A 16,166-nucleotide genomic window follows, 5' to 3' on the forward strand; every position below is an offset into this window, starting at 1 on the left:
TATGGTTATGTTTTTTCATTGTTGTAGTTCTTTTTAGTTATACATGACAGTAGAATGTATTTTGACATACATAAAATGGAGTATAACTTCCTGTTTTGGGGTTTATACATGATGTGGAGTTACACTGGTCATGTATTCATATAAACATAGGAAAGTTACATCCAATTTATTCTACTGTCTTGGTTATGTGTTTTAAGAACCTATGTCTGGGCTGGAGATGTGGCTCAGCGGTAGCTCGCTCGCCTGGCATGTGTGCGGCCCGGGTTCGATCCTCAGCACCACATACAAACAAAGATGTTGTGTCCGCCGAAAACTAAAAAATAAATATTAAAATTCTCTCTCTCTCTCCCTCTCTCTTTAAAAAAAAAAAAGAACCTATGTCTTACAGATACATATGAAAATATTACAGGTGTAATGTCTGGAATTTGCTTCAAAGCAGGATGGGGCAGAGAACGTAATAAGTTATGAATATAATGAGTTGATTATTGCAACTGGTAAATACAAAATTACCAATTAACATGGTTTAGACCTGTTTATCTCTTCCCAAAAGTTAGTAAATTTATTCAGAGCTACTGTAAAACCAAAGGATTACTAGCCTTGCCTCACTGGTCTCTTTGTTGGAGATAATAGTATAGCCAAACGTGCAGCCTTCAGTTGTGTATTAAGTTCAGCTCCTACTCATTATGCGTCTAGTCTCTGAAACAAGTTGCTGATCAAATCAAGATGAGACATTTGGCTCTAGAGAGAAACTTCATCTAATTTAATTCCATGTTATATCCTCCTCTCTTTCCAAGATTATCAATTTGAGTGAACTGAGCTGTGGGAATGAACCAAGCATTCAAGCTCCTGTTTTCATGCCAGTTTCTTACATCAAGAGTGCATGGTTCTCAAAATAATGGATGTTAGGTGAGATTAAATCCAGAGTCAGCAACAAAGTGGAGATCCTGATCAAGCACAGGGTCCTGAAACATAAACCTGAAATAAAAGATGACTAAACCTGAAATAAAAGATGACTGGAGAGTGATGGTTTACTAGTGTGTAACTCAGAATCTTAACCGTGTCAGGCCTGGGGGAGTATAGCACAGTGGTGGAGTACATCTTTCTTATTTTCTGTATTTGACACACAAGGTGCTCCATTAGAAAATAGGATTCAACATCTTGACTAGATTGTAAATTTTTTTTTTTGTAGTTGGACACAGTACCTATTTTTTATTAATTTATTTTTATGTGGTACTGAGGATCGAACCCAGGGCCTCACACATGCTAGGCGAGCATTCTACTGCTGAGCCACAACCCCAGCCCTGATTGTAATGTTTAATGGGAATTGATACATATAAAACCAAGATTGTTTCACAGCAGATGTAGCAAAGCAAATATAAAGGAAGCCAATCAAACCTTGGAGATCTCAGCTAGCTGATTTTGACCACCCATCCACAGACTTTCCCACCTATCCTCAAGAGGAAAGCAATTGAAAATATAAGCTTTTACCAAAGTTTTTTCTAAAGAGCAACTTGAGTGCAGTACCAAGTTACCTTTCTGATCATTATTGCGATAGTCGCAGTTCAGAATGATAATGCTAAGGTTCTGAATGAACCTCAGTCATTAGCAGAAAACTGGTTTCTGCCTTTCAAAATATTCATTGAAAGTGTGGCTTAAACCCAAGACTTCACTTACAAACCCTTAGAAAACCTGAATAGACATTCTTTGAATGGCCTTCTGAAGCTTCATTATACCAAAATATTTCTTTTTTTTTTTAAAGAGAATTTTTTATTATTTATTTTTTAGTTTTCAGCGGACACAACATCTTTGTTTGTATGTGGTGCTGAGGATGGAACCCAAGCCGCACTCATGCCAGGTGAGCGCGCTACCGCTTGAGCCACATCCCCAGCCCCCCAAAATATTTCAATCTATTACACTGCATAGCAAAAACAGTATATTTGGTTTAAAGTACAAAAACTCAGGTGGCAGAGATCTAGATGATAAGTACAGAATTTAAAATTAAGCTTCTCGATCTTGCTATCTAGTTTTATACATTTGAAATTAGTTTACATTTTGGGGGACAACTAATTGCATCAAGTGCATGTACTTTTCACAACCACTTCTGACAAAGTATTACAGTCAGAGCAAAACTGATTTCAACAGTCTCAAGTGGACCAGATATAGCAGTTTTCTTTCCTAGCCCAGCAAGCCTTAGAATTTTCTATTTTGCAAATGACTGCCTTGAAAACAAAGAGGGCAGTAGACTTTGATTATGTTGCTCCATTGCTTCTTACTTTCCCTGACTTAAAAGACATCAGTTAGACTTCTTGCTGGAAAAGCAATAGAACAACACAATCAGTTACTTGTTACTCAACAATCATTTATTGTTTCTGTGTTCAAGGCACTAAGTTAGGTGCCAGGAGAGAAAAGATGAAAATACAAATAAAAGTGGACTCTGCCCTCCAGGAGCGTACAATCTAGTAGGTGAGATTATTTGCAGGTGAATAACTAATACCAGACAGAGACAGAAAGTACCACAGGAGATAAAGTACAGCAGGAAGCTTTCTTAGTTCTCAACTTCAAAGTTAAGACCAGTAAACTGATTTGGACTCTTAATTCCACCGGCATCTGTGTGGCAGGCATGAAAAGGCAGCTCAAAGTACCTGCTAGGTTCTGATGAACTGAGCTGCATCTTGGATTTTGGTTCCCCAGTTCTCTCAGCTGAGGTTCCAGTGATTTAGCAATGGTGCCTGCTATCACTGAAAGAATGCCAAGAGAAAAATGACAATACACGAATTAAAATACGCACAGGAACTCCTCATGGTAGTGTGCACTGGCTGGGTCCTCAGTACTGCCTTTATAGAGGGACATGGTAGAGTGGGTAAGGGAGACCACTGGACTAAACATCAGGATTTCAGATGCTCATACTTAATGGGGTATTGGGCAATATTTAGGCCTCAAGTTTTAAGACATTAAAACAAATGATCTCCAAGGTTCTCTGGAACTCTCAAATCAAAAAATATAAACTAACCTTTAGCATCTTAGCCATAGCTATTTTAAAGTCAGTGTTATTGTCCCCTCTTTTTCATCTCTCATAGAAAAGCCTCTGAAAAAATAAAAGCTAGATCTCCTCCACCCCTTTCTTGACTTGATACGGACAAGCAATAATAGAAAGGGAGAGTTTTTATTTTTTTAACCAGTTAATGCTTCAGAAGTAAATCATTCCTGGTTCTTTGAATAGGCACCTATTTGCTCAGCCCCAGCACCTTGTGCCCCATGTGGAATTGCAGCCCCAAAGTTCTCAGCCATGTGGGTTTCAGTTTGGGCTATTAAGAATACTTGAATGAAAAGGTGAAAGATTTTGGTCAAAAGTTCTCCACTCCTTTGAGCTACTTTAAGTAAACCATTTTCTCTCAGTTTCCAGGATTTAAATTTTCCAACAGCTTCACTGTTTTAAAAACTTGGGCAGAACACTGAGAGGTACTGGCAGTTAGGGAGGATTATGTTTTAAACAGAATGTGCTTCCAAGGGAAAAAGTTAAGAAAGAGATGCAAGCAAAGTAATTTCTGTTACAGCTTCTTGGCCCTTTGCCTAGCAGAAATAAGATTACCATAAGGAGAATTTCTGTGACTCTTCAGAGGCCAGCAGGATCAAATTTATTTTGCCTCCACTTCCCTCTTCCTTAAATGTGTTTGTTGCCAGAGCACCACTTCTATCCCTGAAACATGGTCTGTTTGCATGGGAATTTAGCTTAGTGGCTCCCTTGCTTCTATTTCAACCAAAGCTAAAGCCGAAAGTCTATGCAACATTAAATCTTTTGGGGACCACAAGGTGTGTCAGCCATCCAATTCTGTCATGCCAGAATAAATAATCCCTTTGGACTCTGTCATAGAACAATCGTGGTTTGCCTAAATGCCAACGCTTAAGATAGCAATACTAAAGCATAAGCTAGGCCTGAATGACCCACCAGGCTCATTTGACATCATGAGAGCTGAGAGACAGCTGGGGGCAACTGATCTCAATGTGGCAGGGTTTACAAATAGCGCCAAGAAACTGAGTTCTGTTAGATATTGCTATGAGCACAAAATGGCTTGTATTGGTTCTCAGTTCACAAAGTAGTCAGTGCAATAAGAACAGAAGAAATGCAGTTAATCCTGGCACCAAGCAGAGCACTAGTAGGCTCAATTTCACTGACAAAGAACAATTCTTCCTACTTATAATCTTATAGAAGATTCTTCTACCAAATCACTTCTCCAATCCCATTAAATAAAAAGAGATCAAAAACAGTTGAATCAATTGCAATACAAAAATAAGACCCTGCAAGCACCAAAGAGATTGTATGAGTTTGGGGGTGATTATGGAGACAGTAGCTTTTAAATGAAAGCTCCTGATAAAAATCTTGGTTTTTTAAATTTATTTTCCCTTTCTATAAAGCAAGAATTACATTGTATCTGGGCAAATGGCTTATAATATTTCACAAATTCTGCAAAGAAATATAAATTTTTGAAGTGTCATTTTCTATTAATATTCTTATAGAAAGACTTTTAGCTGACAATCCCATAAATCTTTGAGACATACTATTATGAAGTTGCCACAATATAGGCAAAAAGGGTAGGTAACTTTCTTTTTTTCTTTTGTCCAGATTAACAGTGTTGTTTTATATTCTGACTCTTCAGTAGACTTGAAGACAATCTGGCTTATCAAGTATTCCCTTTTAAGGTGTGTCCTTTATTTCTTTGGCATGCAAGGCTGACAGGACAGTCCTACTTCTACATACAAATAACCTTCTTCAACACTCAGATGATAAAAAACACCTTCATGTGTTGGGGTTCAGGCTAATGTTGAGAACCAGAAATCTACAAAAACTCAATTCATGTTTTTTAAATACTTTATATGGTAAAAATACAGCAAAAATAGTATCTTGTTCAAAGACGAAAATATATACTGCTATGGTCACGGTTCTAAGGATGATGTAAGTAGTCTCTGGCTCCTCAACTGTGCACTGTACTGTAGGTTAACTCCAACCACAGCTTCTCCGGCTTCAGTCATTTATCAAAGCTAAAATCATACTGTGAAAAGAAGAAATTAATGTTACTAATGTTTCCTTTTTAGAAATGTTCCTACAGTCTGGTCTGTCCAGATTTCCATCACTAAGGGTCATCAAAGAACATTCATTTGAGTAGAAGACAATCATGTTTTACCCAAAAGGAAGAATATTTATACTAGGGATTCTTGATGGCCTAATTCTTCACTAAATAATAAGTAATTAGGGGTGAAAGTGGGAGTACAACCTAAAAACAATATGGGAGTATATGTTTAAAAAAAAAAAAAGAGCCTATATGCAGGGGGGGGGGGGAACAACCTTTAATTATCTCACCAGGTCTTTGCACAAGCTATTGCTATGCCTGGAATGCCTCTGCCCTACTCCCCCACCACACCTCCACACACACACTTGGGCTTCCATGATCAGGAAGGTGATCTGAAGCACCTCCTGAGGAGGCCAGCCTCAGACCAGAGCAGTTGCATGGCTCCTTCCATAGCTCATCATCTTGCATGCTCTGATCTATGAGCTCCTCCAAAATGAGAGCACGATCCCAACACCTGCACTTTCACGTCCTATGTGACACCCTAGGACACCAATTGTGAAGCTCAGAGCTCTCCACTGCAGGGATTCTGCATTGCTCCTTTGTGTAACTCGCAGTGCTTTACAGTGTCTGACCCATAGCAATCATCCAATAAATAATCTTATGAAATCACCTCAGTTGAACAATGATAAAAAACGATCCTTTCCTTTTATTTATCAGGGATCAGACTTGCTCTGCTGAGATCAAATGACTAACATGCACAAAAAGACCCTTATGATACTAATGGTATAAATGATTAGTTCTCTAAATTTAACAATATTAAATATACACAATGAACAGCACAGATTAATGGTAGTAGCTGGTATTTTTGAAAGACTTTTGAGCATTTACTATACACATCAATATAAATCTAAGTGCTCTACAGGCACCATCTCACTTAGTCAACACTACAATTCAATGAGGAAGGTATAAGATTCCATTTTCCAATGAAAAACTGAGGCACAGAGAAGTAAATATACCTGCCCCAAGTCACACAGGAAGTGGTAAAGCCCAGCTTCTACTTGGTTAGCACCTAACCAAAACTCAAAGGCATTAATTTCACCATTCTTTAAGAAAGATGAACATTTTTTTTCTTGTTTCCAAAACTTTAGTTCTATTGAACAACATGCCAGGTGTGGCAGACAACAGAATCAGAATAGGAGCAGCATAAAAACTCTGCAATAAAAGCTGGTAATTTGATAATAAAATCACTTAAAAAAATAGCAACCAAAACCAAGAAAAAAAGTGCTACAAGGTCATATTCTAAAACTATTCTCTTTCATCCTGATCCCTGTAACTATGAGTGACACTAAGGGATGGGTAATAGCAAAGTGACTGAAAATGACAAGCTGACAGGGAAGAAGAAAGGAAGAAAAGAGAGAGAGAGAAACAAGGAAAGGAGCAGCTGCCAGGTACACCAGTTATACAGTTTGCTTATCCTTCATTTAGTTGTAAAAAGCCATATCTTAAAACTACTACTACTTTCCTGGTGCTGGGGATTCAACCCAGACCTTTCACATGCTACAATTCTACTGAGTGTTGTATCACTGAGCTATAGTCCCCCTAATGGCTTCCCAATTCCTCCAGCCTGTTTTCCCATTGCTTTAAATTCAGTGACCAAGACAAAGAAACTCTTGTGCATTTTTGAATCTCAAGACTTCAGGTCTACTAAGCCATATGACTGCTCCTCAATTCTATGTTTATTTTCAAAAAGCCTGTCTATAACATGAACCCAAGAAAGCTCACACTACCAAGATGCAGGGAATGTCTGCTCAAGTTTACTCTCCAACAGTGTGAAACCTTCAGGGGAGAATGAAAAAGGATAACCTTAGCTATACCAATTTCACCTAGTTTTTTTGTTTCTGTTACTTCAGAAACAAATACAAAGAAACATTTGACAGTAAAGATACCGTCCCATAGTTTGACCTAAAAAATGAAAATATATGCATCATTGTATTCTTTTGTTTATTTTCTTTTTTGAGATGGGGGTCTCACATGTTGCCCAGGCTGGGCTCAAACTCCTGCCTTAGCTTCTGGAGTAGTTTGAACTACAGGCACATACCACCACACCCAGCTTGTGTTCTTAATATTAAAACTGTTTGACCTTTAATTTCATCTTTAATACCTAGATTAAAAATTAAGCCCATTAGCACTAAGGTAGGGCACAAGAACCAGAAACTGATAGCAGTGATTTCTTTTGCCCTAATTTTCAAAATAAAACTCCAAAAAAAGCAAATAAAATGAATGGTGAAAAGGGACTGAACTCTTTTTTCTTTTTCTTCAGTACTGGGGATCAAACCCAGGGCTTCATGCATGCTATGCAAACACTAATACTGAACTATATCCCAGTCCTAAACTTTTTTTGAATTGGGGAAGGAGGGGCTAGGAGTTGAACCCAGGGCACCATCCCTCTGAGGTATACCCCAGTCTTTTTTATTTTTTTATACTGAGACAGGGTCTCACTAAGTTGCTAAGGTTGGACTCAAACTTTCAATCCTCCTGTCTCAACCTCCCAAATCACTGGGATTACAGGCACTTACCACCATGCGCAGCCCTAAACTCTAATTTTAATTTATTCTTTGCTAGTGGGTAGATTCAACCCAGTAAAGGAGGTCCATAAGGCAGCTTTGTCAGGCAGATGCCTGACAAAGTTTATGACTTTAAACTATTTCAGATAAAAAAGCATTATCTCCATATAATTGCTATTAAGAATCTTGCAAGGGTAAAAGCTTAGTAGTATAAATTTTTCCTAAATAGTTCTTATACTTGTGCAAAACATTAAAATTTCAAGGGCTAGAGGTGTAGCTCATTGGTAGAACACTTGCTTAGCACACATAAGACCATGTGTTCAAGGCCCAGCACCACAAAAAAATGAAAATTTTTTAAAAAGGAGAAAAGTAGAAATCATCTGATTAAAGATTTGATACTAAAGTTAAGCCTGATTTCTAACTTCCTACAGGCTTAATCAAATCATACAGTGGCATTTTTTTCCCTCCCCTTTGCTCTGTACTATAAGTCTATGATAGATAAAGGAAAATGTGGTATGTTCATCTCTAAAACATAAGGGAATAAATTTAAGTTTTAAACAAGACTACACAGGCTTCCAGTGTGTGACAGTCAATTCTTCATATTAATTCTTACTTGCATATATTATAACTAGAAGACATACAATTAGACCATTTAGAACCAAGGAAAATCAGCATCACATCTAAATTCCTTACTGACAAGAAAGATCAGCCCAATTTGATGTAAGTTGTTGAGATCAGCTGCCAGTAGTTTAACTCCCCAGGAACCCATAAGAGGGATGGTCTCTAGGGGTACATATATTAATGCTTGTGATAGGTGAAACCTGCTACAAGTAATCCCTCACAGCTAAACACTAGGGCAGGAAAAGAATAGCCAAGACAGGGGCTAGAGTTGTGGCTCGGTGGTACAGCACTTGCCTAGCATGTGTGAGGCACTGGGTTCGATTCTCAGCACCACATATAAATAAATAAATAAAATAAAGGTCCATTAATATCTTAAAAAATATTTTTTAAAAAAATAGCCAAGATAGTTTTAAGCATGTTGATAGCCTCAATGACTAAGGAATAACTACAGAGTAACTCTACTATAGACTAAATAGAATGCCGATTCGATAACACACATAAAAGAATCTACACAGCCACATAAGAAATTCACATAAAACCCCCAAAGTTATTCAAAATCAATGCAAAATCTTCTACTATAGTAATAACTTATCCATCAAAAGCTGACATGGCATCTAAAAAGATGCCAAGAAAACTTTAAACTCACCTATAAAGATACATGAAGAAACAGAGCAAGTGGAAACCAAGTTTGATCATGGCTTCTTTCATGTGTGACTTCAGTTGCCCTCGATTGTGTATTTCCGTTGGATCAAACACTCCCATGTTGCCACTTGGTACCATAATAAAACTGATAAATTAAAGGATATACACATTAAAAAGAAATTCAAACTGTTAGCATAAATATTGAAAAAAAATAACTAATAATAATCAACCTTTAAATGTGAACCCATCATTGCAGCTTTTAATTCAAATCAAATATAGACAGAAATGGTGTTGTGGGCTACCACTTAGTCTTCCTCTGGAAATTATAATACTGTTAATTTTTAGTGTAATTTTTTTGTCCTCTGAAACAAATACAGTAATATTCTAAAAAGGGATGTTTTATGCACTGAGAACCTTTTATCCATCTCCTGTAGAAAACTACCAAACCAGTCATCCATCCCTACAGCTCTTTTCCAATATACAAAGGTTAATGGAGACTCTAAAACCAAACTAATTTCATCAAGTTCTTAGAAATTTCTTTATAGGATATGGAGAATTAAGAAAACTGGATTACTTTGTATATGTCTGGGTTTCAACATCCAGACTGTGCTGTTTGTGTAACATACATGTTTTAACTCAGCACTGTTTATGATTTCTTCTGGCTTTCATGTCCAAGTTTCTAGGACAATCTGGTTTCCTCATTCTTGCTACAATGAATTACCACCTCTGTGAAATGCAAAGGCCCTTCTGAGCTCCACAAATCTTAAATTCTCTCCCAAATCCTAGTAGCACACCTATACTTATATATCAGAGAAGTCTCAAAGAGTCTTATTGTTCTCTGACTTCCAAGTTATCTAAGAAGAGTGTCACTTTTTTTAAAAAAATATTTATTTTTTTAGTTTTAGGTGGACACAATATCTTTATTTTATTTTTATGTGGTGCTGAGGATCGAACCCAATGCCCCGTGCATGCCAGGTGAGCGCACTACCACTTGAGCCACATCTCCAGCCCCAAGAGTGTCACTCTTTTTTCTTTCTTTTTTTGTTTGTCCTTAAAACTTCATGTAGTTGGGCATGTTGTTGCTAAATAGAAAAGCCATACAGACTGAGAAACATTTCCCTAGCTCAGGTTCTAGTTTCACTATCTTTTTAAGATCATCCTGCAAATCTACCCCTTACTTACCTCTACTACCTTCCACTATCTTTTCACATTCTTCTTATGTTCCTCCAACACTTTGTTCTTTTCTATGTCCTTTTTATTATAATTGTACTTTATATCATGCTTAAGTATTGGCAATGAATGGTTTTACACTAAAAAAAATAGATACAAAAAAAATAAAACCTAAAAATATAGAGGCTGGGCACAAGAGTGCAAGTCTGTAATCTCAGTAACTTGGGAGAGTAAGACAAGAGGATGGCAAGTTCAAAGCCAACTTCAGCAACTTAGTAACACTCTAAGCTTGTCAAGATTTTTCCACAATTATTCACAAGACAATATGCTTCATAATAGTACAACTATAAAATTATATCCAATCACTGTTTCTATTATTTTTTAACAAACTTCCTAAATTTATTAAGTCAAAAATTCTGATAAGTTACCTAATTTGCAGGTTTTAAAAATGTAATTTTCTTTGGAGTATTCTAAGTATAGTACACTCTAATTAAAAACTGTATCTACAGATGCTAGGATTATGGCTCAGTGGTAGAGCGCTTGCCTGGCACGTGTGAGGTTCTGTGTTCAATCCTTAGCACCACATAAAAATAAATAAATAAGTGTCCATTTACAACTAAAAAAATTTAAAAAAACTATCTACAAACAAAAAGGGCTTACATTTTCAGACTTTTGACTATACTTAAAAGAAAATTATACTCAAAGCAATGAAAAAACATTTCACAAGTCTTTAGACATTACAAATAAACATGACATGTAAATTTGTGCTTTAACCACAAGATCAAAACATGCAATTACCATTTGCCCAATATTCCAAAGTGAAACAACAAAATTTATACTGATTTAATAAAGCAATTTTCATGGAGAAAAGAAAGCTGTTTACTTAAAAAAAAAGAAAAAAAAAAAGAAAGAAAAAAGTTTAACTGCCCTGACAAAATAGTAAACAAATTATACTTACCGATATATATTCCAAGTAGCAACAGGTAAGTTGAGAAGGAATATGAACCAGTGCAATGAAACAAGCATTAATACAGTGACAACAGTATGGCCAATCAATTCTGGAATTACCCACTGCAAGGAAAGAATACAATATTATGCCCACCACCATGTCTTTCCTGACTATACATGTTATTTGAAAGTAAATCAATGAATGTTCAAAGAAAGTTTACAAGCTACTGTTTCAAGATTATTTTTAGACTCAGATGTCCCAGATTTGCATAGTGTTGACCCCATGCAAATGCATCAGGGAGCAGCTTAAATATAAAGCACTTAAATTTCAATTGTGTTTTGTCCTAAGCAAAGGCTTAAAGTCAATCACTAAGCAGGTTTAAATGCTAACTAGAGCAAAAATAGAGAGTATTATTTATTTTCTATTCAAATATCTATGCTAAAGCCTCTTATTCTAATTTGGGATGGTTAATATGCATTTTCAGGTTGCTTCTAAGTCAGAATATCAATCTTGAAACAATTTCCTATCTCCAGAATCCTTTAAAAGCTTATAATATCAGACCCCTACAGAAGTAGTTTTCAAACTCTGGATTTCTTTTTCTCTTCTTCCTTTCTTTCATTCATTCATTTATTTTTTTGGTACTTTTGTGGTATTTTTGATTCAACCCAGGAGCACTTTATCACGGAGCCATATCCCCATCCCTTTAAAGTTTTTTAATGACAGGGTTTTGATAACTTGTCCAGGCTGGACTCACACTTGCAATCTGCCTGTCTCAGCCTCCCAAGTCACTGGGATTACAGGTATGTACCCCTGCTTCAAGCTTAAACATTTTACCATATAGAAAATAGTACTGAAGGGTTTGGAGATGTATCTGAAGACTAAGTAACAGGTAAATAAAAGAAAAGTAATTTTTCTGGAAAAGATACCCAGAAAAAAAAAAAAAAGGAAAGAAAGAAAAATACTATCACTATCAACTGAGGTTCAGCAATAAAAAATATCTATATTTTATAACAGTGCATTATGATATAAACATGGAATATTTTCAAAAAGGAAAATGAAATAATAGGAAAATAGATGTTTAAGTAAAGGAGTACAGAATAATTAAATCTTTTCTTCCATATTGTGAAGTCAATATTTAAAACTGACAAATCCAGAAATAGTGCAAACAAATGAAAAAGAAACAGAGATATAAATACCAGAAAAAAAATAAACTGTCCAAGTATTAAAATCAGTTACCCCTTTAGCAAGACAGGACTTAAAGGGGTCAGGAAGAGACCACTATTTTTCACTATAAACTTTGCAATACCACCGACTTAGTCGTGTATATATACAACTTTCATAAAAATTAACATTAAAAAACTACTTAAACTTCAAATCCAAGGAGCAACTTTGTCAGTAGAAGAATATAGTAATCTTAAAAGTAGAAGAGGAATCATTACAAAGAGGGCTGGGAAGAGGGTTGGAGGAAGGGGAGGGCAGGAGAGGGCAGATGGAAAGGTAGATACGATCAACATACAACACATCCATGTTTGGAAATGTCACAGTGAAACCCATTAATCTGTAAAATTAATACATGTTAATTTTAACTTTTTCAGAGATACACTTTTCAAAAAATACAAAATCAAAAAATAACTTTATTTTCTTCATGGGTCAGAGAAACTAAAGTATACTGAAAATGTGAAGACCCATGAAAATTGTTTTTAGGTCAAGCCAAAAACACCTCTCAAGTATTCTATTTGTATTTGAACTCTCATCCAGAAAGTGTTTGTCTACTCATTGTAAAATGAATTAGGGACAACTGGTTTCCCTATATCTAGACGAGTTCTGCAGTTCAGAATATTGTGCCAATATAAAGTTCTGACTATACTAAAAGTAAATGGCCTTAAAACAAATCTAATCAATTTACTTCTATGCAAGCCACACAAGGAAGGTCTTCTTTCATCCAAAAAAAGACAAACTGAAAATTTTATCCATAAGTGGAAGGAAGAGGTTTAGACACAGAAAACAAAAATAATTATCTTCATAATGAACCTGAGCCTGGACTGAATAATGAAGCTGCCTACTGTAGACAGGAATACACAGAATAAAGAAATGAAATTTCAAGTCAAATCTTATAGCATAATTTTATGATCTAAAATATTGCAAAGCAGCAGTTCTACCAACAGTCTAATGAATATACACTCTAAAATGAACTCTAAAACCAACATGCATTCTAAAATAAAAAATGCATGTTGATTATAATAATCTTTAAAATGGAAAATGAAGAACTGACTTCAATAGCAAAAAGTGAGCAAGAAAATGTCTTACCTTGTTTAATTTCGAGCAACATGATCTAGCATTAATGTAATCACATTCTAAATCAGACAATGTAATTATCTGATGATCAAGATAAGGAATTATACTTTTTTATAAAAATTATGCATTTAGTTTCAGAAAGCAATCCCAGTTGCAAGGAAGAGGATGTATCTCAGTGTTACAGCTGCACATGGCCCTGAGTTTGAGTCTAAGCTTAAAAAAAAAGTTAAAATATTAATTTCCACTAGAAAAGTAGTGTTTATTTATGATATATCAAGAAAACATCTTTGATGACTTAAAATGTAAATAAAGAAAACAAGATACAAAAACTATAAAACCCCATGGTCACATGCTGGCAATGAATATGTATCAAAAATTGGATTACAGGACTGGGGTTGCAGCTCAGTGGTAGACAGCTTGCCTAACACATATGAGGCACTGGTTTTGATCCTCAGCACCATATAAAGGTAAATAAAAATAAAAGTATTGTGTCCATCTACAACTAAAAAATAAATATATCTTAAAAAAAATTTTTTTAGGGGCTGGGGTTGTGGCCTAGCAGTAGAACGCTCACCTAGCACATGCGAGGCCCTGGGTTTGATTCTTAGCACCACACAAAAATAAATAAAATAAAGGTATTGTGTTCAACTACAACTAAAAAAATTTTTTTTAAATTTTTTTTAAGTATTAAAAACAAAAAAATTTGGATTACAGCCAGGAGCAGTGACCCACATTTTAATCTCACTCAGGAGGCTGAGGCAGAAGGATCACAAATTCAAGGCTAGCCCTTGGCAATATAGCAAGACCTGTTTCAAAATAAAAAATGACTGGGGATATAGCTCAGTTGGTAGCATGCTTGCCTTGCATGCACAAGTCCCTGGGTTCAATCCTCCCCCCACATCCCCCCAAAAAGAATGGAAGCATTTTGTCTGGCATGGTAGCACACACCTGTAATCCCAGGCTGAGGCAGAAGAATTTAAAATTAACTCTCAGCAACTTGGTGAGCCCTTTTTAAAAAAAAAATAAAAAGGACTGGAGATGTAGCTCCGTGGTAAAGCACCCCTGGGTTCAATCACCATAATAATAATAATTATTATTATTTAAAAAGTGAAAATAAAAAGTTTTCTTTAAGAACAGGGAAGCACTGTACCCTACACAAGTAGTACAGTGCTATGCTGCTGAACAACCATTTACTGGTTGGAATGCACAATTTAAATAGTGTAACATACTGGAGTTTAACATGGACTGACAGAAAAAATGTAAAGTTGAGAAACTACTGGAAACTACATCACATGTAGTCACTGAATTTACAGTCTTCAACTGTCAGGGTCAACCAAAATATTCACTGCAGATTTCTTTCTTTTCTTTTTTTTTAAGTTGTGAGTCGACACGATATTATTATTTTATTTTTATGTGGTGCTGAGGATGGAACCCAATGCCTCACTCGTGCTAGGCGAGCGCTCTACCAGAGTCACAACTGCACCCTACAGATGGTTTTTTAAATACTCCTTCCCAACACTCAATAAAAAACGGCATTGTGAACGACGCACGTCGCCAGTTTCAGGAGTTAACTCCTGGAAGTACAAGGTCCCCACAAGCACTGAAGCCAGCAAGAACAAAGGGGCGGGCAGCCCGGCTGTAGCCCTGGGGAAGACAAGAGGCGGCAAATCGCGCGGATCGTCCCAGAGTCCGACTGTCCGCGAGAGACCGCCCCTGGGCCTCCGACATACTAAAAAAGGGAATGGCGCCGGGGCTCCCCAAGAAAAAGGGAACCTTTTTCTCCCGAGGGCCAAAAGGGAGGCCAAGAGCCAGCCGTCGCTCAGGGCAGGGCCAGTCGCGGGTACTGCAGTGGGAGGGCGCGATGGCCAGGCCGGGGTGCGCCAGGAGCAAGGCCCGCTCGGACCCCCCAGGGAGGGCAGGCGGTGGGGTCAGGGCACCGAACGGCAGCGGGGCTCCCTTCCCGGTCCTGGAAGCCCACGCCTCATTCTGGCCAGGCCAGTGCCCCGAGAACCCGAGACCGCCGCCGGGCACCTCCCTCACAGACCTGCCCTGGTGCCCACCGGGCCCACCCTCAGCCCGGTCCCTCAGGCGGCGGGCCCCAGGTCCCCCTCCGCCCGCCTCAGGCAAGGATACGAAGTAGACTGAGAGGAAAATGAGCGCGCAACAATCGAGGAGCGAGAAGACGAACACTACTGCCTCCATCCTCCGCCTCCTCCTCCTCCTCCACCTCCTCGGTCGCCGCCGCTCCTTCCGTCAAACCGGCTCCCGAGCCCCTCCCGCTCCTGATAGGCCCTTTTCCCGGCTTGCTGGGGCGTGTAGTCCTCGCCTGCACGGCATGCCGGGAGTTGTAGTCCACTTTTCAACGCGACCACAGTGGTGTTAATGCATGCTGGGAAATGTAGTCCAGTGGTTCGTATACAACCGAAGAGGTTAGCGGAAACTCTAGCATCAATCTGATTATTTCCAGAAATAGTGCCAAGCAATTAGTCTTTGAGAATTTACCGAACGCCTATAAATTGCTGGATACTAAGTTATGTGCCATGTGTGAAATTTTTTTTAGTGTCTTCTCTCAACCCACTTGCATGCCTCAAAGCACAGTTCCAACCTTAAAGTGCCTGGCTTAAAAATTGAGACCCATCAGTCAGTTCCTTATCTCAATTACTCTGGAACTTTCACAGTTGCTTGCTTATTCTCTTTATAATAGTGTTTCTCTCCTCTCTAGATGTTAAGATCTTTAAAAATTGAATTCGTTGTCTCAGCCTTTCATTTATTTAACAAATAGTTATTGACAACACCTTAATTATAGGCCAAGAATAGATCTAGGCTCCAGAGATATAGAAATTAGTAGGGCAAACAAGA

General features: G+C 37.5%; 1 protein-coding gene across 1 annotated transcript; it reads right to left on the reverse strand.

Moving 5' to 3' along the window:
* Positions 1-2,338: 2,338 nt before the first annotated feature.
* On the reverse strand, positions 2,339-15,571 carry Cnih4 (cornichon family member 4). The gene is made up of 5 exons (XM_026407151.2): positions 15,441-15,571; positions 13,320-13,388; positions 11,022-11,134; positions 8,898-9,038; positions 2,339-5,048 (listed from the first exon to the last, which is right to left on the reverse strand). Exons 1-5 carry the CDS (start codon positions 15,507-15,509, stop codon positions 5,021-5,023), a joined length of 420 nt encoding a protein of 139 aa, XP_026262936.1. The 5' UTR covers positions 15,510-15,571; the 3' UTR covers positions 2,339-5,020.
* Positions 15,572-16,166: the final 595 nt, after the last annotated feature.

Source organism: Urocitellus parryii, chromosome 9, assembly GCF_045843805.1.
Source record: "Urocitellus parryii isolate mUroPar1 chromosome 9, mUroPar1.hap1, whole genome shotgun sequence".
Taxonomy (NCBI): domain Eukaryota; kingdom Metazoa; phylum Chordata; class Mammalia; order Rodentia; family Sciuridae; genus Urocitellus; species Urocitellus parryii.